This window comes from Pavona decussata, unplaced genomic scaffold (genome assembly GCF_977016875.1).
Source record: "Pavona decussata unplaced genomic scaffold, jaPavDecu1.1 SCAFFOLD_254, whole genome shotgun sequence".
In the NCBI taxonomy this organism is placed as follows: domain Eukaryota; kingdom Metazoa; phylum Cnidaria; class Anthozoa; order Scleractinia; family Agariciidae; genus Pavona; species Pavona decussata.
Genome location: NW_028145657.1, coordinates 1,005,082 through 1,031,067, shown reverse-complemented (window position 1 = coordinate 1,031,067; position 25,986 = coordinate 1,005,082). Strand labels below are relative to the sequence as shown.

Below are 25,986 nucleotides of genomic sequence, written 5' to 3'. Positions count from 1 at the left end.
TCAACATTTTGCTTGCGAAGGGCATAGGCTGTATTGTATGTTATCTTGGGTGTCCTGTGGACTCAACAAAGTGGGACTTGAGTGATAGGGTGATACTCCTTCATCGTCCGTTTTCCCAGTCGCGGAAATGGGATCGCTGCTTCAGCTGTATGGAAATAGAGGTCTTAATCTTCTTACAAAATTTATGAACAATAAGGGATGACGTCGCACCTTGAGAGGAAACCCAGTTTTCATCTTCCTTTGTTTTGTTTGTAAATTTGTTTTTGTTAAATCTGTATTGTAAAGTCTAGCAAAATAAAATAAAGGAAAAGAAAATGAAAGAACATTTAATTGATTCTCAAATTAGTCATCAAATACACACAGTGTGAAAACTTTTTGTGTTGTTCACTAAGCACATGTGCCACTCATTTCCTTTATAGCTGCAATTCTTTGGTTCACATCATGAATATAAAAATTGAGTAAGATCAGAAAGAGTAATAAGACATGGAGAGGACATCAGAGCCGAAAAATCCCAGAGATGGAGCAAGTGTGTTCTCAATCGTGTTCCTATGGTGGCTACAAGATGTGCTAAGCCTTGGGAACAAGCGACCACTGACTGACAAAGATTTGCTTCCCCTTCTAGAAGATTACAAAGCTGAGGTGCTTATAGAAAAAGCTGAGAAATACTGGCTGGATGAATTGAAAAGGAGTCAATTTAAAAACAAGAAGCCACATTTATGGAAAGCATTGATCAGGCTTATTCCCTGGAGATCAGGTGTTGCAATAGTTATTTTGAGAACGCTGTTGTCTTTGAGCTTTGTCTTTCTCCCTTTATGTCTTTGGCTTGTGTTGAAGGCATTAAATGATAGGCCAAATATGGACATGAAGCTTGCATTTATCTATGTGGCACTTTTGGGAGTAACAAGTGTGGTAAATGTGCTATCAACACAACACTATGACTACCTTACAGAGCTCTGGGCTTTGAAGATGAAGGTGGCAGTAATTGGACTTGTTTACAAGAAGGTAATTAATCTTGTAGTTAGAAAATACAGTCTTGAAAAGAATACTGTAGTAACTCAGCCCGTGTGAAATAACTCCATGGAATTCCATGGGGTATTAGGGCATGGAATTCCATTGAATTCCATGGAGCTCCATGGAAAATAGCTCCATGGAGTTGCTGTGTGGAATTTAATGGAAAATTTTCCATGGAATTCCGTGGGGGCTAATTAAGTTCCATGGAGTTCCATGGAACACAACTGCATTCAGAATCAATTTCCATGGAATTTGATGAAAAGACAAAATCCATGGAATTCATTGATGAAAACATTTCAGTGATCATGCTTTGCCATAAAATGCTATGGAAACAGCTTTAATTATAAAGCTTAAAATTATACTAAAGGCTTTGACCACAATCATGTTTCACTGGTTGCCGGATTCATAAGAAGGGGTGTATGTTGACAAATTCACTTATCAGGTCTCTCATAAAATACTTAACAATGTGTATGTCAGTTGTGTCTGTAAGTGATGCATGTAGAAAACTAAAATGTTCCTTTCACTCTCCAAAAAGTAAGGATAGTATGGCTGAAGCCCCCCCCCCCCCCCCCCCTTCTCAGTCCCACCCCCTCCACAGTCTCTGATCTTGTAGGAGTATTTACTGAAGCCCCCAAATCTCCTTTCTAGGCCCTTATAATATTATTACTGTGGATGGACAGTTTTTGACTTCAGACACCATGTGTGAAAATTTCATCCACTTTACAATAGAATACAAATTTTTTTAACACTCCCCAAACGGGCTTTTTGGTGTTAATCATCTAAAATTATAATATGTAAGATTATAAGAGAAATTACAATACAATCACTATAAAAATAATACAATAAAAACTTTAAACATCTTCCTTAGGTCAGCATGTTTACACTGTTGAAAAAGGAAGTTGAGTTATTTGGGTATTTGTTTTCCTGAGTTGTAGTAGCAGAAGTCACGATCCATAACAAAATGAATCAGTTAAAATAGTGTCCAACGGTCATAAGTGACTTATCTTGTTGAACAGGATTAGGTGACTTCACTCTGAAGCTCAGTACAGTCTTGAGTATCGGCCTTGACAACAATATTGAGTTTAAAATCTGTATAGTAAAACAGAAAATTGTGCCCGTCTTTATACTAGAGACGAATAACCAGACGAACAGCAAATGTCTGCCCAAGTTCGTCCAGACGGATAATGCGTCCTCTAGTATAAAAACGGCCAATGTAATACAGAGGGCAAAATTACCTACTCCTGATAGGTCGAGCGGCGAAAATACTCGCTCCAGATTGGCTGAGCACGCCAGTTCTACATTTCGTTGGTTTCTTCATTTTGTGTCCAAAAATAACGAGTTCTTTCAAGTTCTTTGGAGTTCGACTGTTTAAACCGAGTTGTTTGTACCACAAATACATGGAAATCAAGTGCTGCAATTAAAAAGAAAATTCCTAAACGTTAAGTTTTCGTGTATTACAAGAAACAGCAAAATATCATTTGCGTCAAAGGTAAAAACTTGGATCGGATTGACATTTGTTTAGCTGAGAAACTGAAATCAGTCATGGCGAACAAGTGCTTTCACCTCGCTACTTCTTCTTACAACGAATGATAACCGAGCATGGCAGTTTCCTTTTGATGGGAGGAAGGAGCAGGTCAAATTCAGTAGAAGAAATTACTCCGTAAGTTCCTTCTTTAGACCCCACGTTTGCTATTTTTATCGATCCATATTTTCGCGGATTTTCAAGCGGTAGAAAGCTTCACAGCGCAGGTGAAGAATAAATTGATGCCTGACATTAAGTTTTATCGTTGTTTAGTTTACTCCTGAATTAAACTTATATTCTCTCTTCATCACACGTGTAAAATTTACAACTCAGTCGAATATTGCTCCTACTGAAATCCAAATAAACGTCGAGAAATTAAAAGGAGAACACGGGGAAATCACTCTTCGTTGCTTGGCACAGATCTTTAAGTGTGTTTACAACTGAATGAGAACCGTGCGGTGCGAACGAAACTGCCCCGAAACAAAATGTTCAAAAATTAGTTTCTCTACGAATATTTATCCTATCGAAGCGGTTGAAGTATATTTGTAAAGCTTGTAACACGTAAAATAATGAAAAAACAACGAATTAGACTAGTAAACAGCTAGCAAGTTGCCTAAATTGGTAGGAATTGCGTTCAAGTTAACAGAGAAAGAAAAATTCACCGTCGTTTGCTCATGTTCTCCACAATTCCCTTAAATTAGGTCATTTCACGTCGTTGTTTTGCGGAGGACGGCAAAGAAATGTATCAAAATTTAATTGCGGAGCGATTGTTTTTGTTCAAATGTTGTTGCTACCGTCAGGAGGACAAAACGGAGCTGTTCCACAAAAAAGCTGTTCTTCATGCACCTCTCTGCTGGCTGGAAGAAACAATATTTCAACTCGTCTGGCTGGGAGAAACATCATTTCAACCCGTCTGGCTGGGAGAAACTTATTTAAATTACCTAGCTGGGAGAAACCGGCTAAGACTTGGCTGGGAGAAAGCTCAATGCGCCCAGCTGGCTTGGGCTGTAGGAGCTGAGCTAGCTCAGACATAACAGGCGGGCTCAAGACTGGGTAATTCAGAAGATCACGTGACTTACTATTTGCAAGAATCTTCTCACATCGCCAGGAAGACCTGGGGGCCGGGGCGAGGTAAACTCGTACCCAGAGCTCAGTCGGTTCGGGAATGTCGAAATGACTGAACGTGGGAGATTTGGGTACGAGATTAGGGGCGAGGTTGTGGGAGTGGGAGTGGGAGTGAAATTGGGAGAGCGGGTGCCTTGTTGCTAGAAAGCCGGCTGTTGGCTAGGAAAGTCAGCCAGCTGGCTGGGAAAATTAGTCGGCTGGCAAGTTGGCTGGCTGGCTGGCTGGCATGAGTCAGCTGGCTGGCGGGCTGGCTGCCCCGTACAAGGGTGGGCTGGCAGAAAAGAACAGCTTTTTTCCTCCCAGCTCACTGTAAAATTAATCACATGGATTCCAGAATAGTATAATAGCTATTTTCTGATCAAAATGGGCATTTTTGGCGATTTGGGTCGTTTTGTCCTCCTGTACCGTCGTCGTTGCTCAACGGGGTTCCCAGACTTATTTGGCGCTCGGATAAAAATGTTTGAAAAATTATAACTCAGTCAATATCGCTCCTACTAAAATAATTCTGGACCTTACAAAAATTTTAACACTGTAACGCTTGGTTGTAGCCCGAAATATCAGAGCGCAGTCCAAGCGCATGAAAGCAGAGCGGTGAAAATGCATTGCATGTACACGGCTCCAAAACAAAATGTTCAAAATATAATTTCTCTGCGAATTTTGGTGGTATCGAAACGGGTAAAATGTGTAAAGCTTGAAACACATAACATAAAGAAAAAACATAGATTGTTGCCTGGAAGAAAGCATTTTCGTTTACAAATGATTTGTAAACGACCGTCGAATTACACGTCATGATACGTGATGATTAGCGACCCGGGGAAAAATGTTTGGAAATTCAAAACTGTGTCAATTCTGTCCCTATAGTAATAATTCTAGTCTCTATAAAACATTAACGAATGGAAAATATTGGAAAATAGTCTTTGATGTTTGGTAGAATTATATATAGAACTTTTAAACTTGTGTGCGTTTACAAACACACGAGAGCCGTGTGGTGCGAATGAAAACAACACGGCCACGAAAAAATATCTTTCAAAAATTTATAGTTTCTACACGAATATCGATGGTATCGAGAATTTACAGTGCGTTGCACTGTAATAGACGATTGAAGCATCTGTCGGTAAAGCTTTAAACACGTAACGTAAGGGAAAATTATCGATTGTTGCCTGGAGGAAAGCATTTCCGTTTACAAATGACCTGTTAACGGCCGTGGGCGAATCACGTAAACATGATATTTTCTGCGAGAGCAAGATAGCTCTCTGGAAAAAATGTTTGGAAATTCAAAACTGTGTCAATTCTGCTCCTATAGTAATAGTTCTAGTATCTAAATAAACGTTAACAAATGGAGAATACGGGAAAATAGTCTTTGGCTTTTGGTACAATTATTTCAGAGCTTTTAAACTTGTGTGTGTTTACAAACACATGAGAGCCGTGCGGAGAGAATAATAATAATAATAATAATAATAATAATAATAATAATAATAATAATAATAATAAACGGCCATGAAACAAAATGTTCAAAAATTAATCTCTATACGAATATCAATGGTATCGAGAATTTAGTAAACGATTTAAAAGTATCTGTGTAAAGCTTGAAACTCGTAGCATAATAAATTATCGATTTTTGCCTGGAAGAAAATATTTTCATTTACAAATGATCTGTTTAAACGGCCGTCGGAAGTACGTAAACCTGCTATTTATTGCGAGAGCAAGTGAATAGCTCCCAAGGAAAAATGTTTGGAAATTCAAAATTTTGTCCATTCTGCTCCTAATTATTAATAATTGTAGTCTAAATAAACGTTAAGAAAAGGAGAATACTAACCTCTTACTAACCGAGCGCGAGGGCCGTACTGGGGAATATTGGCCCGAGGTCGTGACAGTACGGACCGAGCGCAGCGAGGTCCGTACAAAAACGACCGAGGACCAATATTCCCCAGTACGGCTCGAGCAAGCTAGGTTAGCAAGTAGTTTATTATATGGCATCATTTCTTTGGCCGAACGGACACTTCCGGTTGTTTCATTCAAGTCAACTTCCGGCGTGATGTCAGCGATGTGAGGGATTTTTCCCGCTTTTGATGATCATGACGCGAGCATCACAGAAACGAAAAGAACGATTTATAACACGAGTTCTAAAACACTTGTGTGGTTTATTTTATGCTGAAAAGATCAAGCATCTACTGACTTAAGAAAGGGAAAAAATCACAAAACAGGAAATCAGCGGAATTTGAAAATGTAAAGTTTACAGAGTAAAAAAAAAACTGACTTCTTGTGAGAAGAAAGGTCGACAGTCAATCATCGTCGTCACTTTCAATAACAAGTCGACGCTTTTTTTCGGTCTGTACAAATTTCACATTTCCATGAAAGATCTGGAAAGTGCAGCCACTGATGGAACCAATGTTAGCTCCTGCAAAGACCGGAGCGGCGGAGGATAGTAGTGGATCCACGCTAGACTTCATCATGGAATTTACGGCCGTGCTGGTTAAGGCGTTTTCACTGGAAGAACACGAGGCCATTTGAAGGTCTTGAACACTTGAAACCGTCGATTCTTCACTACCGGAATGGGCCCTGCTGAGTGTTAACGACATTCTTCTTTGATGAGTGGAGCTTGCCGACTTGTACGACTGGAGACTTTCCGTGTTTTTGTGGCCACTGAGCTGAGCAACAAAGTTCTCGGGAATATCAGCATCGAGCAGCCTGGAGATACACGTTTTACGCACTGAGTGGTTGGTAATTTGTTTTCCCTCTCTTTGAAGACCAGCTTTATGGGCTGCTGTGGACAACAATTTCCCGATTTCATTCTTTCCGAGAGGCGACTTCATGTACCAAACATTATCTTTCGAGCTTCTATTATGCCGTACTGCTAAATAAAATGGGGACTCTGTTTGTTCATTTCTACTGGTCTGTGGCTTTTGAACGTTTTGTAGAACTTCACTGGACATCGTTCTGTCTTGGTAGCGTAAACCTTTGGTTGAAAAGCCCTTCGGTGACCTTTTTCTTGACCATGACGAGTCTTCGTGCCTCGTTCTGCAAGCCAAACAAGCATTTCTCCACCATCTTTATCTTCTTGGAGCTGACCATCTCCCCAGCGCAGCTTTCGGCTTTCGTCTCTCGCCCGAAAACCGAAGTGAAGAGACAAGAGCCACCAAACTGTTCGCTGCAGCGAAACTGGATTGTGATCACCAAATTCTGCTGTTTTAAAGAGAGCATCTTCTTCATCGTCTTCGAGTGCCGTGGCAGCTTGCGGTTTGTTACCTTTACCGTGTTCATGAACAAGCGACTTGCGTTTCGCAGAGAGAACTTTCCTCGACTTTGCAAAGTCCCTGTCCTTCAATATGTTAACTGAAGAACCTTTCTCACTTAAATATCTTTGGATACTTCGTTGAAAACCAGATATCGGGTGTCTGGTTCGTACTCTTCTCCATTTTTCTTCTGGATATTCATGAAGAACTTGCACAGGAGGTGGTCAAGTTCGGGCGCAGGTAAGCTTTCGACCGTTTTTCCACTCATGCCAATTGTTTCCATGTAGCGGGAGAGAGTCTTCATGTCCGTTGTAGTTTTCTTGGTAGTATTGGCACTTTTCTGGTTCTTAATAAAGCCTTCTATTTCCTCTTGGCTCTCGCTTATGCGGTTTGCCTCGATGCTCGTCTCATCGAAGTCTTTGTCTGGATAATAAAACTCACTTGGCGAGTGTTCGAATTCTTCGTCGTCTTCCATGTTGTCAGTTAGACTCAAACTAAGAAACAGTTACTTTTTAAAATTATATTTTGCTTTTACCAAGGATTTTAACGCATTTTTTCTTACTTTTTGTGTTTCGCGCGGCTTTGAATTTCCCGGGAGCAAAAAAAATACACAAACGGACCGTTTCCATGGTAATGGTCCGTACTGTAAAATCCCGACCGAAAATTAGCCAATGAGAGCGCACCATTTGACCTAAGAATTGCTTGCCATATAATAAAGAAAAATACTCTTTGGTGTTTGGTAGTGCGGTGCGAATAAAAAACACGGCCACGTAATATATTTTTAAAAAATTAATTTTTCTCTCTCTCTCTCTCTCTCTCTCTCTCTCTCTCTCTCTCTCTCTCTCTCTCTCTCTCTCTCTCTCTCTCTCTCTCTCTCTCTCTCTCTCTCTCTCTCGAGTCAAGTTATAACCAAACCAAAATTTTTCGCTTTCACGGGTTACCAAATTATCTTAGCTATGGGGCTCCGCGCTCGCACCTCCGGCGCGCGAAGCTCCGCTGAAAATCCACAGGAAATGTCTCCTGAACGCTTGAATCTCGCCTAAAATGAAACGAAACGGCCTCTCCGAGCCTGCAGTGCCATATCTGCTGACCAAAATGACTTTGTTCATGCCCAGTCTTCCCAGTCTGAATGAAATCCAAGATGGCTGCCGGTTTCTCAATGACTCGTCTTGTAGCCTACGTGTAGCCGTACCCATCCCCTGAAGAAAAACGGGAGGAGTTAGCTCCTCCGTTTTTCTTCGGGGGTTGGGTACGGCTACAAGCAGGCTACTCGTCTTGCGCATGGCTCGCTGGCTCGCGCAGATTGTCAAGACCCATCTCAACCTTGGTTACCGACCGTAACCATGCCTGATCACAGGGCTAATCGAACAGTTTTACCTTGGTTAACTTTCTATTGTCTCGGGCGGCGTTTACCATGGTATCAGTTGGCGTTTACATACGCAAAATATTTACCTAGGTAAGTAGACCCCAATACCTCGGTAAAACGCTCAAGTGTACACACAGCATATCCTTAATCTTTAATTAGCGTAATAGGCCTTATCACGGTTTTCGACGCCCTTTTGACGGGTAGGCGAACAAGCCTGAAATAACAGTGTTTGTATGGAAATCCCATGTCAAATAATTTTCATAAAACATCACTTCTGAAAAAATTCATGAATTGGAAACTTTTGGCACTAGGAAAAGGATTTTAAGAACAAAATTGGAGGGATGTAGCTGTGACAGAAAGCGTCCAGTCGTGTTTTGAACTTTCCATACATTTTCCTGTATTTTTTCCCGCGAACTATTTCTAGTAGCAGCTCACGGCTGGTTCGCTATACAGGCAAATGTATGGAAAGTTCAAAACACGACTGGACGCTTTCTGTCATATCCACATCCCTACAATTTTGTTCTTAAAATCCTTTTTCTAGTGCGAAAAGTTTTCAATTCATAAATTTTTCAGAAGCGATGTTTTATAAAAATTATTTGACATCGAATTTTCATACAAACACTGTTATTTCTAGCCTGTTTGCCTACCCGTCAAAATGGCGTCGAAAACCGTGATAAGGCCTATTGCCATTAGCAAAGCTAATCCGGCAATGGAGCGGCCAGCGGACGCACGATAGGTTAAATTATACATGCAGAACATATTAAGAACTGATAAATTCCGAGTAAGAGCCAGACTTGACAATGTCAGGTGGTAATGCATTCCATGCTAGGATTGATCTTACATAAAATGAGTCTTTGTAAGCGTCGACTGAAGAGAACGGTAGACTTATCTTAAAGTCATGACCCGCCCTTGTACGGCTGTACGCGTGCACAGAGGTAAGCTTGTGGGGGAGGGAGATGTTAACGTGACCTCTATGTATTTGATAAAACATGCCGATATCACATGTGCTACGTCTTAATTGCAGTGAGGGCCAATTTAGGTCCGTGAGCATAGATGATACACTACTATAACGGCTATAATCGTTGTACACAAACCGCGCTGTGCGGCGCTGTACAGACTCAATGCAGTCAATCCCTTTTTTGGTGTATGGAGACCAGGCAACAGTGGAGTATTCAACAATCGGGCGCACTAAGGATAGCTAGCAATGTTCTTTAACAGATCTGTCACACGATGAAAGGTTCCTCTGAAGGATCCCTAAGACTCTCATGGCCTTCTTTTTGGCTTCAACACACTGCATTTGCCAGCTCAGCGTACATGTTATGTAGACACCGAGATACTTTTGATAGCAAGCACCGTCGAGCTGCACATTACAAAGGGAGTAGCTAAACTTAAAACGAGATTTCTTTAAAGTAACTGACATAACAAAACATTTTGTAGGAGCAAATTTCATCTGCCATGTTGACGCCCACGTATCTAGTTGATCGAGGTCTCGCTGGAGAGCTAGGTGATCTTCGGTGGAATTTATCGGACGATAAAATACACAGTCGTCGGCAAAGAGCTTTATGCCAGATGCAATATTGTGGGGTAGGTCGTTTATAAACATCAAAAAAAGGATAGGGCCCAAGACGGTACCTTGAGGCACCCCGGATAGTACTGGAGACCACGTAGAATTAGAACCGTTAACCACGACGCGTTGACTGCGCCCAGTTAAAAAGCTACGGAGCCAGGTGTTAGACTTGTTACGGATTCCGTAGTAGTGAGCCTTAAGTAAGAGACGTTTGTGAGTAACGGAGTCAAATGCTTTTGCAAAGTCCAAGAATACGACGTCTACCTGCCCATGAGTATTTAGGACTGAGGACCATTCATGTATAACGGTGATAAGTTGTGTCTCGCATGAGAGGCCATGCTGAAAAAAACCGTGCTGGTGCGGGGAGATGATATGATTGGCTGACAGATGGCGTGATATGTGGCAGTATGCTATATTCTCCATGACCTTGGATGTAAGAGATGTTAAAGATACCGGTCTATAGTTTTTTGGATCTGCCTTGGAGCCCTTTTTAAAGACGGCACAGACATTAGCTAGTTTCCAGGCAGATGGCAGGGTTCCAGTGTCATAAGATTGTTGGAACAAAGAGGCGAGTACAACACCGAGCTCAGAGGCATCCTCCCGAAGGATTCTAGCTGCCTTTCAAAACTTTAAAATTAACAAGATGCCTAGACTGGTATGTACGCGTGATGCAGATTCATTTATTCCAGTTGTATGCTTCGCAGATTGATAAAACTATCCTTGCTAATGGAATAGTTTCAGTCACGATGATCGCGTTATGTTGTTTCCCTTGTATTTGTACTGGAAATCCATTAGTGATTACGATTTTTGATAACATAAGCTTATAAATGACCTCTTCTCAGTCTCATCGTGGTTCTACAAATGTCAAACAAAGCATGATTCCTTCGCCAGGAACTCTCCAATTTCCATTGTGTTAAAAGTCGAGTGCTTCTTGGAAGTTATTCTTTCAATTTACCGCTTTTACCGCGGAAAGTGCCATGTCACGTCGTAAACAAAATTATGCAAATTTCTGGTGAAATGAACATTTATGATGCAATCCAACCTGACTTGCACGTGATTCGAAGTTGCAGCCAATGAAAATCACACAATTCTTTCGGGACGGGCACGAGATACGGGAAAGTTAAAAAAACAAGGCAATTTTTGACTCCCAAGACAACGAAAGGAATGCGGTCCCGAATTTAAGACGCTGGCTGACTACGTCATCCCGCGTAATTAGTCCGTGGATTCACGTCTCGGCACCGAGATCGTGAATGAAATGAATTCGAGAAAGAAAAGAAGTTTGTGTTTTCAACGTTTTATGTCAGGTTTTTATAAAATAAACGTCCCTGTCTCACGTCCAACGGAATTCAATCTTGAGCAAAATTTGCATACATCGGGAAAGTTTCGCATTTGGTGCCACGGGATCGAATTTCAATTCCAATGTTCATCAATATTCACTGGATGGAAATATCTCTGCAGAATCTTTTCCCTTTCTTCCAGAAATCTTTTTTGTGAAAGATTGCATTGGAGAAATTACACGTTTTCTGCATGGCCGCGGTAAAATAATTTTTCGTGGGAGGTAAATTCATCGAACACGGCAGTGCTGACAGCATGCACGTTGTACATTTCGTCGTGTCAAAAATAGATTTCAACCGCAAACTAGCCTATGGAACTACGAGAAGGCCATGCTCATCAGAATAGTTGCTTTGCTCAGAAACCTTTTAATCTCTTCATTTGATGCTACAATACGAGTAAAGAGGGCTTTTATTTAATTCAAAACTCGAACTTCAAACGATTGTGAAGTCACAGCCATATATGCACGGCATGATATGAGGCTGATTGACCGCGCCGCGAAGCCGAACTTCAAAGAAAAATACCTGTCATGCGTTACTTTCGCTTATCAGAAGGATTAACCAGACAACACATCTAGCAAAATGTCTTTTTCCAGAATGATTCATCGTTTACACTGCTTTTGCGCTGGATTATAATTTTTTTTCCGCAGTGGCGACTGAAAATTCTTGTCAGCCAAATTTGTGCCTCGCTGACGATTTTTTCGTGAATATCCTTACCCTCTGGAGAAATTCTTCGTAGGAACACCCCCCCCAACCCCTCGGAAATCTCCGTCTATTAACCCCCCTCCCCCTCGGAATTTCCATTGACCTTCCGTGGGGGGTATGGATATTTTCTGGAACTGCACATTGTAAATCAAGCTTAAACTCAGCTGAATATTAAATAGGAAATTATAAAATATAGTATGTTATTTAATAGGAGATTAAACAGAGTTAAATATGCTATTTTATACATATTTTGCAATGGAATAGAGTCTCCCTCCAAAACAGTATTTTAAATCTATTTTGTGATAGCCTATTTTATTCACATTTTTGCTGGAACTGGCCATAATATAACCAGTTATGCTATCTGCAGAAAAATATAAATAACGACATTGTCATCTTCTCCACTGCCATTCATGATCAGTGAATACTTAAGGATGTTGCCAATTTAAGGTATCTTTAACTTTCAAGAACAATTTATTTAATTATTATACTTTAGACCCAGTATATTTTACTTTCAAGAACAATAAGTATCAATAAATTAATACTCCTTCGTCAATATGTTGAACCAAACAGCTTGATACAAAATGCAAGACTCCAATATATACATTTACGTTTAAAGAACATGTTTCAGTTGTCCATTATTTTGTAAAAAAACAATAAATAAATAATGTTGATTTATATTTAACACCAATAAATTGGAAAGGAGATTGAGAAAATAATAAAATGTTTCTGAAGGCACAGCTATTTGTATTAGTTTTATCATAATACACTGTAATTGCCATTCAGATTATGCATTTCATTTAAACTTAACCTCCACACAGACACTAAATTCCATAGCATTTTATATGACAGTGAGTATAATTACTGACATAACTTAATTCAGTACGGACTTCATGGTCCCTCCATGGTATGTGGTACATTTTAGATTTTCAAGTACTGATCCATGGAATTCTATGGACACACCTGGTGGACACTTCATGAAGACTAAATAGAATCCCATGGAACTATCTGGAACTCCATGGACACTCCATGGAACTCTATGGAACTCCATGGAACTCCACAGACACTCCATGGAGTCCCATGGACATGCCACTGATGGAAACTCCATGGAGTTCCATGGAATCCCATGGAACTCTATGGAATTCCATGGAACTCCATGGAATTCCAAGGGGTTATTTCACACGGGTGGATTTGAGTGACATGTGAACTGGGTGTATTCCAAAATCCTACACACTGTGATAATGTATTTTGACACTCAATGTATGATGTGTGGGTCCTGAAAATGTCATCCACACCCCTCCCCCTTCCACCCAGCAAATAATAGGAAAGCCTAAGGGGGGAGGGGCCACCCATAAGATCACTGGAAAGCCTGATGGGTGCTCTCAAATGTCATTCAAAAGTTTTAGAAGAAAGTAAATAGATAGCTAAGCTGGAATTTCATGACGGTTGGGGGACCCCTACCTCCCTCCCCCCCCCCCCCACAAAAAAACCTATGAGGGTGGGTATGGATATTTTCTGGAATAACACAGGGCCACCCTATCCCTATGGAAAGTCTAGCTTGTAAATTTGTTGGCCTTTAAATCCCTCCCCCTTCCACCTGGAATTTGAAATCCCTTCTGTGCATTGGTGTGGGGGGGGGGGGGGGGGCTATGGGTATTTTCTCAAACTAAAATCCTGTTGGGCTGACACTCTTGTAGAATCCATTAAGTCAGTCTAAATTTAGATTCAAAATTGGGGAACTGTCAACTCATCATCCGAAACTGTCAGGTCAACAAACAAGGCCAACAAATCATAGTAAGTAACATAATGTGTAAGAACAAGATATAACATAGTACACTGTATGTAAAAATGTGGTTTGTGGGCGAGGACTTGAACCCTGGTCTCTTCCATCTATGGCTGATGTGATAACCGCTACACAACAGTGAATTCACAGTAGAAGCAGACGAAACAGTACAGCTTATTCTTATTGCTGAACATCAGTCACTAATATCCTAGGGCTGCTCACTCAAGACAGAGAGTCTGATTTCACTCAGGATCGACTAACAGCTATCAGAATTGATATGCAACAGGAATATGAATGAACATCAATATGAATTGATATGTAACATGAAACAGACAGCAAGGAATATATGTAGTTTACTTACTTTGTTGCTTTCACATAAGAGATCATTACAGTGATCCTATGTCAAAATTATTGGCTGATTCACTTACTAGTACAGGGAATATTGCTTGCTGTCTGTTTGATGTTACAACAGATCATAACCTGTAAGTTGGCCTTGCAGAACAATGGTTATTGTTAACAAGTTATGTGTTTTAGCATATTCCAAACCAGTGGAGAGTGTTATTTTGTATGCTCTTTTGGGAATGGTAGTTGCCATCCACCTCTCAAAACTATCCTGGTCTTTGCATGCAAGTGTTTTGCCAATTTCTCAGAAAAAAAATGTAACCTCAGTAAATTTGGTTACTTGTGCTTAAGTAAGCATTTGTGTGCAAATTATAAACTAAAAGGTATTTTTGCCTAACTAACAAAACAGTTCTTTTTGATCCTCTATCACTCAGAAACCGGTTCTTTTAAGGCAGTTGGAGGTGTGGTGTGTGTGTGTGGGGAGGGGGGGGGGGGGGGGGTGGCGAGGGTTCGGGGGTTTGGGTCCAAAATGTTTTTACCCTCCCCATCGTCCCTCCCCCCCTTCTCTTTTGAGTATTTATTTCCTTCAAGATCTTGGGAGCACTTCTGAACTGTTTTTAATCTGAAGGAACCAGTACAAAATTAGACATGATAGAGATTTGTTTGACGAAATTAGCACTTTAAAAGTGCCCATGAAATCTCAGCTTCCAAAATTTACAACAGAGAGCTAATTTTTGGCATGATGGTCACTTTGTTTGCCAAGCTGAAGTGTAATGTTCTAGAACGTGCTGTATCATCGTAATTTCGGCGGGACTTATGTTTGGAATTTTTACAGTTTGGTTATTCAAATGCCCCAAGTTAACAGGAGTCAGCACATTTGAATACAAATAACAAGCCCAGGGTAAAATGATACGCAAAGAAGAGCTTTCTTGTCAGGAAGTTCCAATGGGTCAGGGGAGCAGGAATGGCGCAGTGGTGAAGACTTTCGCTTCCCACCAATGTGGCCTGGGTTCGAATCCTGGACTCGGCGTCATATGTGGGTTGAGTTTGTTGCTGGTTCTCATTCTTGCTCCGAGAGGTTCTTCTCCGGGTACCCCAGTTTTCCCCTCTTCAAAAACCAACAGTTCCAAATTCAAATTCGATTTGGAGAGTGTTCTCAATTAGTGCTCTGCGCTAAATGCACTGACATTTAAATAAAGTAATTTATTTTTTATTTATTTTACGCGCATTTTCTCGTCATTGTTCTCCATTTGTACTAGCTCACTTGGAAGGATAAAGACATTTAAGGACGGTGCCTACTAATAAAGAAGTATTTTTTTCGTGGTTTATGACTACGCGGGGAAAGCAGATCTTAGCAAGGGCCATTGCAATTCAAAAAGAAAATTGGGGGTAACCACGCATTTTTTTTAGAGATAATTGAGCAACAATTATTCTAAAAAGCATAAAAATACAAAGCAATGTATGGCATTTTTTTTCCAAATTGAAGCTTTATTATCTCTGAAAGATGCCTGGTCACCCCCAACTTTGCTTTTGGATACCAAGAGCACTTGCTATTTTCTGCTTTCTCCGCTTAGTTTTTAACCACGCAAAAATGTCCCTGTATTAGTAGGCACCACCCATAGGAAACCCGAGTGTCTCGAGATGCACAGAACGTATGCGCAGTAACAAAAGTAGGCGTCATCCTTAACCTTGGGTGATCATTTCTTTTATTCTCATCGTAAAAATTTATCTCGCTTTATGGTACTTGAAAATGCATTGTTATGGAAAAGGTAAAAGTGAAAAATTGGTGACTAAGTTGTGTTTGCTGTTAGGTTCTCTCACTAAATCGGTATGGCCTGGAGTCTAAGTTATCTGGAAACATCATCAACCTGGTCTCTAACGATGCACAAAAAGTGGAAAAGTCCCTGAACCAACTGGGAATGGTGCTTTTTGTGCCTTTGGAACTTTCAATCAGCTTGGTAATCCTGTGGTACTTGATTGGCTGGGAAGCGTTCGTTGGTGCATCCCTGTTTTTCCTGTTAGTCACCTTTCAAATCTTCATAGCGAGAAAAGCTGCCAAACTTAGACAGAAGGCGGCTGCGTTCACCGATAAACGACTGGTGGTGATCAATGAAATCATCTCTGGAATACGAGCAGTGAAAATGTGTGCTTGGGAGTGGAACTTCAGGGACATTTTGTTCGAGTTTCGCAGGTAATGGGGAAAACAATCCAAACAAAGGAATCAAAACAAAATGAAACAAAACAACAACTATGGTTCCGATCAATCGGTTAAAAGAGAGGCGCGTTTTACCGCGCTTGACACCGGTCTCATATATTTACTTTGAGTTGATTGGTTCATTGCGCTGTTTTCGTCTGTTCTCATTGGTTAGAGTGATTGAATTGGTTTTGGGTTTAAGACACTGAAAAAATACCGTTACCAATGCAGAAACTTACTTCAATAAAAAATTCTAAGACGACTCCGACTCTCCCTAAGCCTACTGCAAAATTTGTACATTTTCCTTTGTCTTTACAAGCGGTTTTCATTTTACTCTCGAAACTCATTTCACGTTTGGTTTGGTTTTGTGTTAATGATTGGTTAAAAGATTCTCAACCAATTACAAGTCAGCCACATTTTCCCGCGTGTGACGGCATTATCTTGTGTTCATTTCGAGTTTTGACCAAATGTAACAGTTTGCCCAGAAAGACATGGAGGCAAATCAAACTAGGGCTATTTACCAATTAGTTGGATATAAAATGATAGATAGCCAAGGAGTTGCGTAGCGCCTCGTTGACCATTTACCATCTCATATCCAACAACCGTGAGTGGAATAACTGTTTTATTAAAAACAATCAAGAAATATTGCTACATCTTGTTAGTTTTGCTTTACAAGAACAACCAGAAGACAATTTAATGATCTTATCGTTATTTCGCAGGCATATACCATGGTCGCTAAGCCAATCAAATCTATCGAACTGCATTATACGATTATGCAGTTTTTTAATATCTACTTTTTTAATTTATTTGCAGAAAAGAGATGACCGTAATTCGCTTCAAAGGCTTCATCATTTCCATGATTTGTGTTTTGTTCGACACAACACTCCCTCTAGCCGGTCTTATTGCAGTTACAACTCTAGCTTTGACAGGAACGTATTTCTCTTCCTTTACGGTATTCACACTTCTCCTAGGCCTTCTAACGATACGCTTTATATTTTGTAACAACTTGTGTGGGTCCGTCTACATGGTTACTGAAGCTAAAGTAGCCCTCGACAGAATCCAGGCCTTTCTTAAGGACCAGGATGCAAACTATGAACCAACCGTGGAGAACCATGAGAAAAGACCGCTTTTAGTAGAGCAATCGGGTAATCTTGAAGATGATCTTGTGGTTCATTATGAAATTACAAAGGAAAAAGAAAATTATAGAAAAAGAGACTATCCTACAGCCAAGAATCTGAAACCATTCATTTTTGGTGCAGTATCTGAGAGGAATGAAGACGTTTCTTTTAGCAACTTTTATGACGTTTCATCGGAAGCATTTATAGGTCGGTCTACTGGTGGATTAAACCTCAGTGATCAAACTAGTGTGCCAAGCAGCAGCCAACCTTTTCTTTCTATATCTGATGCGACGTGTTCTTGGAGTCAAAGTTACCTTACCGACACCTTGTGTGGCATAACGTTAACTATCCGTAAAGGTGAGATGTTAGCGATCACGGGTGCAGTAGGAAGTGGAAAATCGTCTTTACTAACAGCTATTCTTAGGGAACTACCTTTACGTAAAGGAACATTGTCGATTCACGGGAAAGTAGCTTATGTACCTCAAATACCCTGGGTGTTTTCGGGAACTGCAAGGGAAAATATTTTGTTTGGTTTGCCATTTCACGAGGAGAAGTTCCAAAGAGTGGTTCATGTCTGTGGGTTGGTGAAGGACCTCAGTGATTTTGCCAGAGGTGATCTTACCGAAATTGGACAGCGTGGAGTGAGTCTTAGTGGAGGACAGAAAGTACGGGTGGGGCTAGCACGTGCCGTGTATTCAAACGCTGACATTTACCTACTCGACGATCCACTAAGTGCGGTGGACACTAAAGTGGGAAGGAAACTATTCGATAGCTGCATCCTCGGGGAATTATCGGGTCGCATTCGTTTGTTGGCCACTCACCAACTGCAGTATTTGAAAAATGTCAATCGCATTGCTGTTATTGAAAAGGGTTCAATAGCATACCATGGAAGCTATGATGAGCTTAAAGCGAAGGGAGCATTTGGAGGAATTGCGGAATTATCATCAGAGCCTTCTGAGAATGAAACTGAGGGCGCAGGGAGTGAAGGCAGCAATGAGACCCTGCTACAAGAACCGTCTGTTGTCTCGGCTCCCATCGAAAAAGGAAAAGAAGAGCATACTTGCAAAGAGACTTTGTGTAGTGATTTTGGGCTGGAAAAGAATTCAATCATTCCTCCAGCGTCTGAAAGACAAGAGCTGATTAGTAACCAGGAGTTAAATGGGAAAGGAAAGATCGAGGAGGCGCTGAATGGACCATCTATCTCCGAGGAGTCGTCTGAAAATGGGCACAAAAGAGAATCTTTTTCAAGCGGTCCAATGTTGGAAAAGAATTCCATTATTTGCCAGGAAGAGGGTGAGGAATCGGACTATTTTGAGAACTCAAGGGGTAGAAGTCCAAGCGAGGTTGGTGAGAAAGGAAAGATCGAGAAGACGTCGGATGAACGAAATATGTCGCCGGTTACGATTGAGCAGGGGCGTGAGAAACGGTCTTTTTTATGTGATTCGGATTTGGAAAAGTGTTTAGTCATTAGCCAGGAGGAGCTTCAACAGTCTGAAAGCTCTGGAGAAAGTCTCGAAAGCGTTGAAGAACGTAGTGAGAAAGGGATCGTGGAGCTGTCCAATAGGTCATTCCCTTCCCTGGTTTCTTCTGGGAAATGGCATGCAGACCAGGAAGACAACCCTCCGTTTACTGATGTGTTTGATTTGCCCAAACTAGAGAGAGATGACGCCTTGGTCCCGGAAATCGTTGGGCTTAAAGCCAAAAATTGCCCCGAAGCTGACCATCGAAAAGTTCTTGACTTGAAGGAATCCGAAGAACATAAGACAACCGGCACGGTGAACTGGGGGCTGTATTGGAGATATTTTAAGGAAGGTCTATCAGTACCATTGCTAATCTTCCTCGCGTTTTTATTGATATTTGCACGAGGTAAGGTCAGGCCAATAAACGAATCTTCATGCTAAGCTCGGGGACTTGGAAAGGCTTCATCTAGTTTTAGGGGCAAGGGTCAGTATCTTTATCACATTATCACATTTGTTCTCTTTTCTTTTGTTATCATTTAATCCTTGTGCAACATGACGTCACCATCACGTAAGACGTTGCTACTGGGACCCTCGTTCTCTTTCTTCAGTGCTTTGTAAGAGTTCAAAATTAACAATTTGATAGTAGGTGAAGCTTTTTACCTGGTTTGAAATGTTTTTTGCCTGTGTGCCTGTGTATTTTCGGCTTTACCTGGCACTTTAGGTGTGACGGAAACGTCCCATTTGGTCACCCATCTCGCGTTTCTTATTGGTGCATTCATTGAAAGTATAAATGCGTAAGCCATCCTATTGTTTTTATGGTTTATTTACTAAATCTTCACTTTCAGTAACCGTAATGTGTTTAATTCACTAGTACTGAAGGATGAGCTCAGATCGTTCACTTACCCCGCGCCCGCATCTCGGCGGTGCTATACCCATTCTTTTCGTCCTGTACCATAGAGCTGTAGTTTCACGTAATTTTGGAAGGGTGAAATTGTTGTTGATGATGGCTCATCGATCAGTGTGATCATTGTATATCTCGTCGTCTCTTGTTTCTTGATCTTGTTTTACGCGACATGTTTTTCTCGGGCGTTAAGAGGAAACGAAAGGAAATTGTATGTCAGAAAGTACTGCAGATAATATATTCTAGTTTCACGGTCGTTAAGGTTTCACCGATCTGATAAAAAACAAACGTTTTTAAAAGGGCTTTCTACAAGCAGGTTTAGTGCTAAATAATTCCCTTGATGAGACACAACGATTACAGATGCTCCAGCACATAAAGATTGGATTTTTACTGAGTGTAGGAAGAAGTCCTCAAGTGATAAAGTAATTCTTACTCTTGAGCGTACCAGGAATAGTTGAACGAAAGCTGTCGATGAGTTCATTCTCAACAGTACTCAGAGTACTGTTTCCGTATTCTAGCAACCACCGGTAGGAAGGCTATCGACTTGTTAGAGTCCATTATTTATACATTGCATTTATGCATTTTTGCTAACCTAGTGGCTACCTGAACATTGTTTCAGTTTGTCTCCTGGCTCCAAACTGGTGGTTGGCCAAAATGGCGGAGATGTCACATGACGACCAAAAAGCACCAATCACTCAAGTGATTCATGCTTGCCTTGTGGCTGCGTCCATCGTTGCCTTGGCGACATCGTCCTTCTTTTTTTACTACCTCCTTCTGAAAGCGGCTGAAAACCTTCACAACAAAATGACCGAAGCGACTATCAAAGCTCCTGTACTGTTTTTCGACACTAACCCTGCAGGGCGTATTTTGAATCGTTTTTCCAAAGATATTGGTTGTATAGACGACGTTTTGCCAGAAATATTTCTGTATGCTGTAATCCTTTTCCTCTTCTCGTTGTTTGCCGTTTTGGTTCCTGCAGCAACAAATTACTGGCTGTTCTTCGCTCTTCTTCCTATTATTGGAATATATGTTTATTTCGGGCGATATTTCCTGAAGTCTTCCAGAGAGCTGAAGAGAATCGAGGCCATAAGATGCAGTCCTGTGTATTCGCACGTCACGGAAACGGTGAATGGACTTGAAATAGTGCACTCTTCAAACATGCACAGGACATTTCTGGAGAGACTCCAAAGGTAAGCGTTATGTCTTTTCTTTTAACAGAGACTAAACTCTACTGATTTAGTGTGGAACTGGTGGGATAAAAGTCCCCGCGCCGACATCACTGAAACGTAACGAGTTTTATGTTATCATCAAGGTTAAAGCTGCTAAACGATGCGACTTTTCCTCAAATTGTTCGGCAAGAATAACATTTTGAATGTTAAGGTTTTTCGTTGTAACTTATTCATTTTCTTTTACGTCTTGAAGTCTTTTTAGCGTTAACTTCTTTTAAATAGAAGAAAGATCCTCGCAGTTACTACACAACTTAAGCAGTTTCTAAAATGAAGCCTGAAAACAAATTCAGGCTTAAACGGGATTCGAACCCATGACCTCTGCGATGCCGGTGAAGTGACTACCAACTGGGCTATCAAGTCAACTGGGACCTGGTCATATTGTGATTTAATTTCTTTATTGCCTAATCCCATTTGTTGACCTCAAAGCCGGTAAATATTTGGTACCAACCTCGTTCCCATGGTCCTCTCTCTTCTACCCTGGGAACGAGGTTGATTTGGTGCTATTTAACCCCAAGGGTTACTGTGGTAGCCTTTACGCCCTAGAAGTTTTGTTTTATTTTGAGGGAGATGGGAGTGTTCAGAATCTTATTCCACTTTTCGAGTCATACCAAGTGTCATTGTTTACCATACGGTATGACGCATAGTACTTATAGTCGTGCTCTACGGCAAACGTCAACGCACTCGCGTGTGGTACGCGAAATAATCCCGTAAGCTTCACAAAAACACGCTAAAAGATAGGCGAAGGGTAGAATACGTGGAAATTGGCAGGAAAAATGGATCAGGTGATTATTTCTGCCATGTGCGTTTCCTTCTAAATCCCTCTTGTTGCGTACAAAAACTCGTAAGGAATTTTATTTGGAGTAACAGTACGTTGTTTCACTACGGTGTTTTTACCGGCAGGTATCAGGATGAGAATACACAAGCGTTCTTTATGGTGGTGTCATGCAATCGTTGGTTGGCTGTTCGCCTGGACCTGCTGTCCAGTGTTTTTGTCACGGTTGTCGCAGTTGGTGCTATTCTGGTCACAGAAAATCCCGGTGAGTTGGTGAAGGCGTTATCCCTTTCAAACGCCTCACTTCCCTGATTACCAGAATGATTAGGTGCCTGTTTCTAGCTCAACACTGGAATCATTAATTTCGCGTAAAAATGTTCTGTTAGAAATTGAGGCATGTTTACAACGTCGTGCTACAACCTTCTCAAGCTGGCTCGTTTCTAGCACCATCTGCTGCAAGATTTCAAGTGAAATTCAGTGAAAATTAAATAGCTGCTCTAAAATAAAGTAAACGAGTAATAATTAAAAAGAGGGGACAGAAAAAAAAGCCGTTACCCGAGACGATTTATCCTAAAACAAGATGAAGTAAAATGTACTTGTCGTATATGAATTTAGTCTGTGGGGTGTTTGAAACCAAGCCGCGGCAAAGTGTACTTAACATGTCATATAATTTGTTCAGTGGTTTGGCGCGGGAGTGGCTTGGCGTCTGCGGAAGCTGACTTAGTTCAAATCGACCAGACCAAAAAACTCCCTAATGTTTCAATGCGATAATATCGAGGGGCATCATGATACTCATAGATAGAGTTAACAATGTGTTGTTGACACCGTCATTTTCCTCAGCTTTAGCGGGACTCGCCCTCACGTACGCGCTTCAAACACTGGACGGAACTCAATATGGCGTTAGAATGGCTTCAGAGGTAGAAAACTTGATGACGTCGGTCGAACGTGCCATGGCATACACTGAGATTGAACCTGAACCTGGCTACAGTACAGAATGCAGCCTTTCAGGGTCCTGGCCAAGTGAGGGAAGCTTAGATGTACGGGACCTCTCCTTGGTGTACTTTGAAGGCGGGCCTTGCGTACTAAAGGACATCAGCTTTTGTGTTCGTAGTAAGGAAAAAGTGGGCGTTGTGGGTCGCACTGGGGCTGGAAAGTCATCTCTGGTATCTGCTTTGTTTCGCATGCCAGAGCCTTTGGGAAAGGTGAGTTAAACGTGGAGAATCAAGATAATTTTCAGTATTATTGAAATACCTGAGATGATACAGAAACCTCATTGGAAAACTCGGGTTGCCACACGCCAGGAAAAGAAAATGGATTTTAAGGACAGGTGAAGTCCCACACGGTCCTTGCATAATCCCGGTTTCTGTGCCATGAAGGAATTATCACAATCAGTATAATATTCCCTTGGTTTGGATGCTAGTCCATTGCAAGGCTATCCCCCGCATTTTGCTTGGTAGCTGCGGTTTTAGAGATATTGTGCTGTAAAATGTCTTCTCCAAGGAAATACCTTGCTTCAATGGGGCGACCTGCAACGTTTTTTACGTCTCATTTTATCGGTCGAGAGAACAAAAGATCAAACAACAGTACAATGCCTCTGGATCTAAAAACAGTTGAGCTACAGGCTACCAGGGTCCAGTGAACATAGAGCTTTGGAGCAAGTGCAAGCCCACTGGACTCATGTAATGAAAGCAAAGTGCAATAAATAAAAGTGAGAAGTCTCGAATCACCGAAGGTCGAAGGTGCAATGGAGACGTGCTACAACGCTGTTCCTCCACATCATTCGGTATTTTACAATATTTAAATAAACCAAAGATAAATATTCAGGCATGTTAATAAAGTTATTAATTATCAATTCATCTCTTCGCTTTGGTCTGTTTTGCAGGTTTTAATTGATGGTGTTGACATTGCTTCTATCAATCTCCAAGAGGCACGCAAGTCCATGGCTGTTATCACTCAAGATCCGGTGCTCTTTGGAGGTACTCTTCACAGAAACATGGACCCGTTCTCACAATATACGGATGAAGAACTCTGGACAGCTCTTGACGAGGTGCAGTTGAAGACGCGCGTGCAAGATCTCCCAGGACAGCTCAACTTTAAATTGAGAGAAGCCGGATCAAACTTGAGCGTTGGTGAGAGGCAGCTGGTTTGTTTGGCTCGTGCGCTGGTCCAAAAGAGCAAAATCATCATCATGGATGAGGCAACTGCTAATGTGGATTTCAAGACCGATCGCCTGATCCAGGAAGTCATTCGTGACAAGTTCAAAGATTCCACAGTGTTGACTATTGCTCACCGACTCAACACCATCATGGACTATGATAGGGTGCTGGTTCTTGATGGTGGACAAGTGGTGGAGTTCGACAAACCCGAGGTATTGATAAGAAGTGGTGGAGTGTTTGCTGAACTTGTCAGAAGTCACAACGAAAGTGTGAATCACTGAAGTGTTCCCCGCTATCTCATGGACTGCACAGATCTGTGCATAATTACAGTGAATACGGACTCCATATCAAGTGGACACCTTCTATTAAGCGGATAGCAGCTTGGCTCTCTAATTTACTTTAAAATGAACCTGTAATGTGCTGTGCCCTCCATTTGGCGGACGCAGTTACCAAAATTTAGCCATTTTGTCATGAAACCTATATATTAAGCGTACACCTCAAGTGTTTTTAGAATACATTTCATAGATTTTTTGTGAGATTAACATAATGTTTTTACGCCTTTTGTGTGCTGCATTTTTCAGACTTTTACAGTTCGGGAATAATGATTGCAAGTAACGAATTATGAACTCAAATGTAATGAAATGTGGTAATGTGGGTATAATAAACGAGGAAATCAGTATGAGGGTTCTTTCTCTTAGCTCCCAGCTGGGCAAAAGGCTGAAATCAAAGCCCCCCATCTATTTCTGTTCTGTGCTGCCTAGCCTGTCTACAGCCGCCCCCCTCCCGTCAGGAAAAATCGGGGAGAGAGACTTCTGTGTTTGACCGTTGATTATCGTGTTCAGCAATCACGTGCAAAATTATATGATTGGCTGATACTCTCTGATCATTGCATCATGCAAATAGCTCGTTTTAATTGGTTGACATTTTCGCGGGGGTTTCATAAGCGGCGGGCAACGTGTGCTTCTTTCGTGTGCCCAACAGATGAACTTGTGAAATGAGTTGTATTTCGTGTGTTTTTTGTAGAAATAATATTGTCAAGAATACGGATAAGAATCTCGTGCGGAAGAATATCATGTTTATTTTTACAGGGGGCGGCTGTACACAGGGTAGGTTTTCCAAGCAAGTCAAAACATGAGCGATTATTTGTTGTGTTTCGTTTGACTTTCATCAATCGAAAAATTAGGTGACAGTTCGCACAAGGTCACGGTCGTGGAACATTTAATGTCTACAATCTGTTTTCTGGGCATTCTACATCTTGTTTCACAACATCTTGTTACATCTGTAAAAAGTGCCTTCAAAAACTACAGACTGAGCGACATACAAGATCCAAGATTGCAGTTGTAAAGATTTCAAGGCAGAATTCGAATTCCATTAGATAATATTCAGTTTCTTCTTCACCGACCGATCATAACTCGCTGGGGTGCTTTCTTCAATTCTTGTCAAAACGACGAGTTTTACGCTTGTAATTCCAAACAATTCTCATGTTAGACCCGCTATTGCACTGTACTATGAGCCCCCCCCCCCCCCCCCATTCATTTTTGAAAACGCTCCGCCGCCTCTGTCCTTACAATTTGCTCAGTACTTTGGAACGGAAACATCACTGAAGCAATGAACCTTATTTGTTTTTAAACTAGAATTGTTAAGGTATTATATAAAATTGATATCGATTTTGAAAATCCATGTAGATTTGTCCAGTTGTACTCCGGTATGCTTGTATTATCAATATCAACTACAGGTGTGAACAGCATATAAGAAAGGAAGAGAGGGTTGAAAGATATAACGTACTATGTGGTTCACCGGCAGGGTTTCCTGCGGTCAGACGTGAACCATCACGTTCGGAGAACTCAGGCATTTTACCACAGGTATCTCAAGCTGTATGAGCATTAAAATAAAGACCTTTGTTTTGACCTTTGTAATTTGAGTGTCACGATGTTACGCAATGGCGTAAATTATAAGGGTTTGTATGGGAATTTACGAACGTGTTTTGGAATCGAAAATAAATGGCATGAATTGAAAAAAACAAATGGCTTACCTTGTCTCCTCGGTATCTTGCCAGTGTTTTTGTGCCGTATTTTGGCCATTTCAGCGCGATTTAGTGGGTTTTAGGTTGACGGAAATTTCCGAGCAATTCCAAACCTTACAACTTGGGTCCATTCCTCGAGATAGAGGACCGA

The 25,986-nt window shown here is 41.2% G+C and overlaps 1 protein-coding gene across 1 annotated transcript in view; it reads left to right on the top strand.

Annotated features, from left to right (window-relative positions):
• LOC146456461 (ATP-binding cassette sub-family C member 4-like) overlaps nt 1–24,489 on the top strand; it is a 30,821-nt gene extending 6,332 nt beyond the window's left edge. The window contains exons 2-8 of the mRNA XM_085092709.1: nt 420–1,002; nt 15,794–16,173; nt 16,990–19,160; nt 20,275–20,845; nt 21,785–21,921; nt 22,497–22,858; nt 23,539–24,489. Of these exons, the coding sequence (XP_084948835.1) occupies nt 484–1,002; nt 15,794–16,173; nt 16,990–19,160; nt 20,275–20,845; nt 21,785–21,921; nt 22,497–22,858; nt 23,539–24,093 (4,695 nt within the window). The 5' untranslated portion in view covers nt 420–483 and the 3' untranslated portion in view covers nt 24,094–24,489. The remainder of the gene's footprint in view (nt 1–419; nt 1,003–15,793; nt 16,174–16,989; nt 19,161–20,274; nt 20,846–21,784; nt 21,922–22,496; nt 22,859–23,538) is intronic.
• Nucleotides 24,490–25,986: the final 1,497 nt, after the last annotated feature.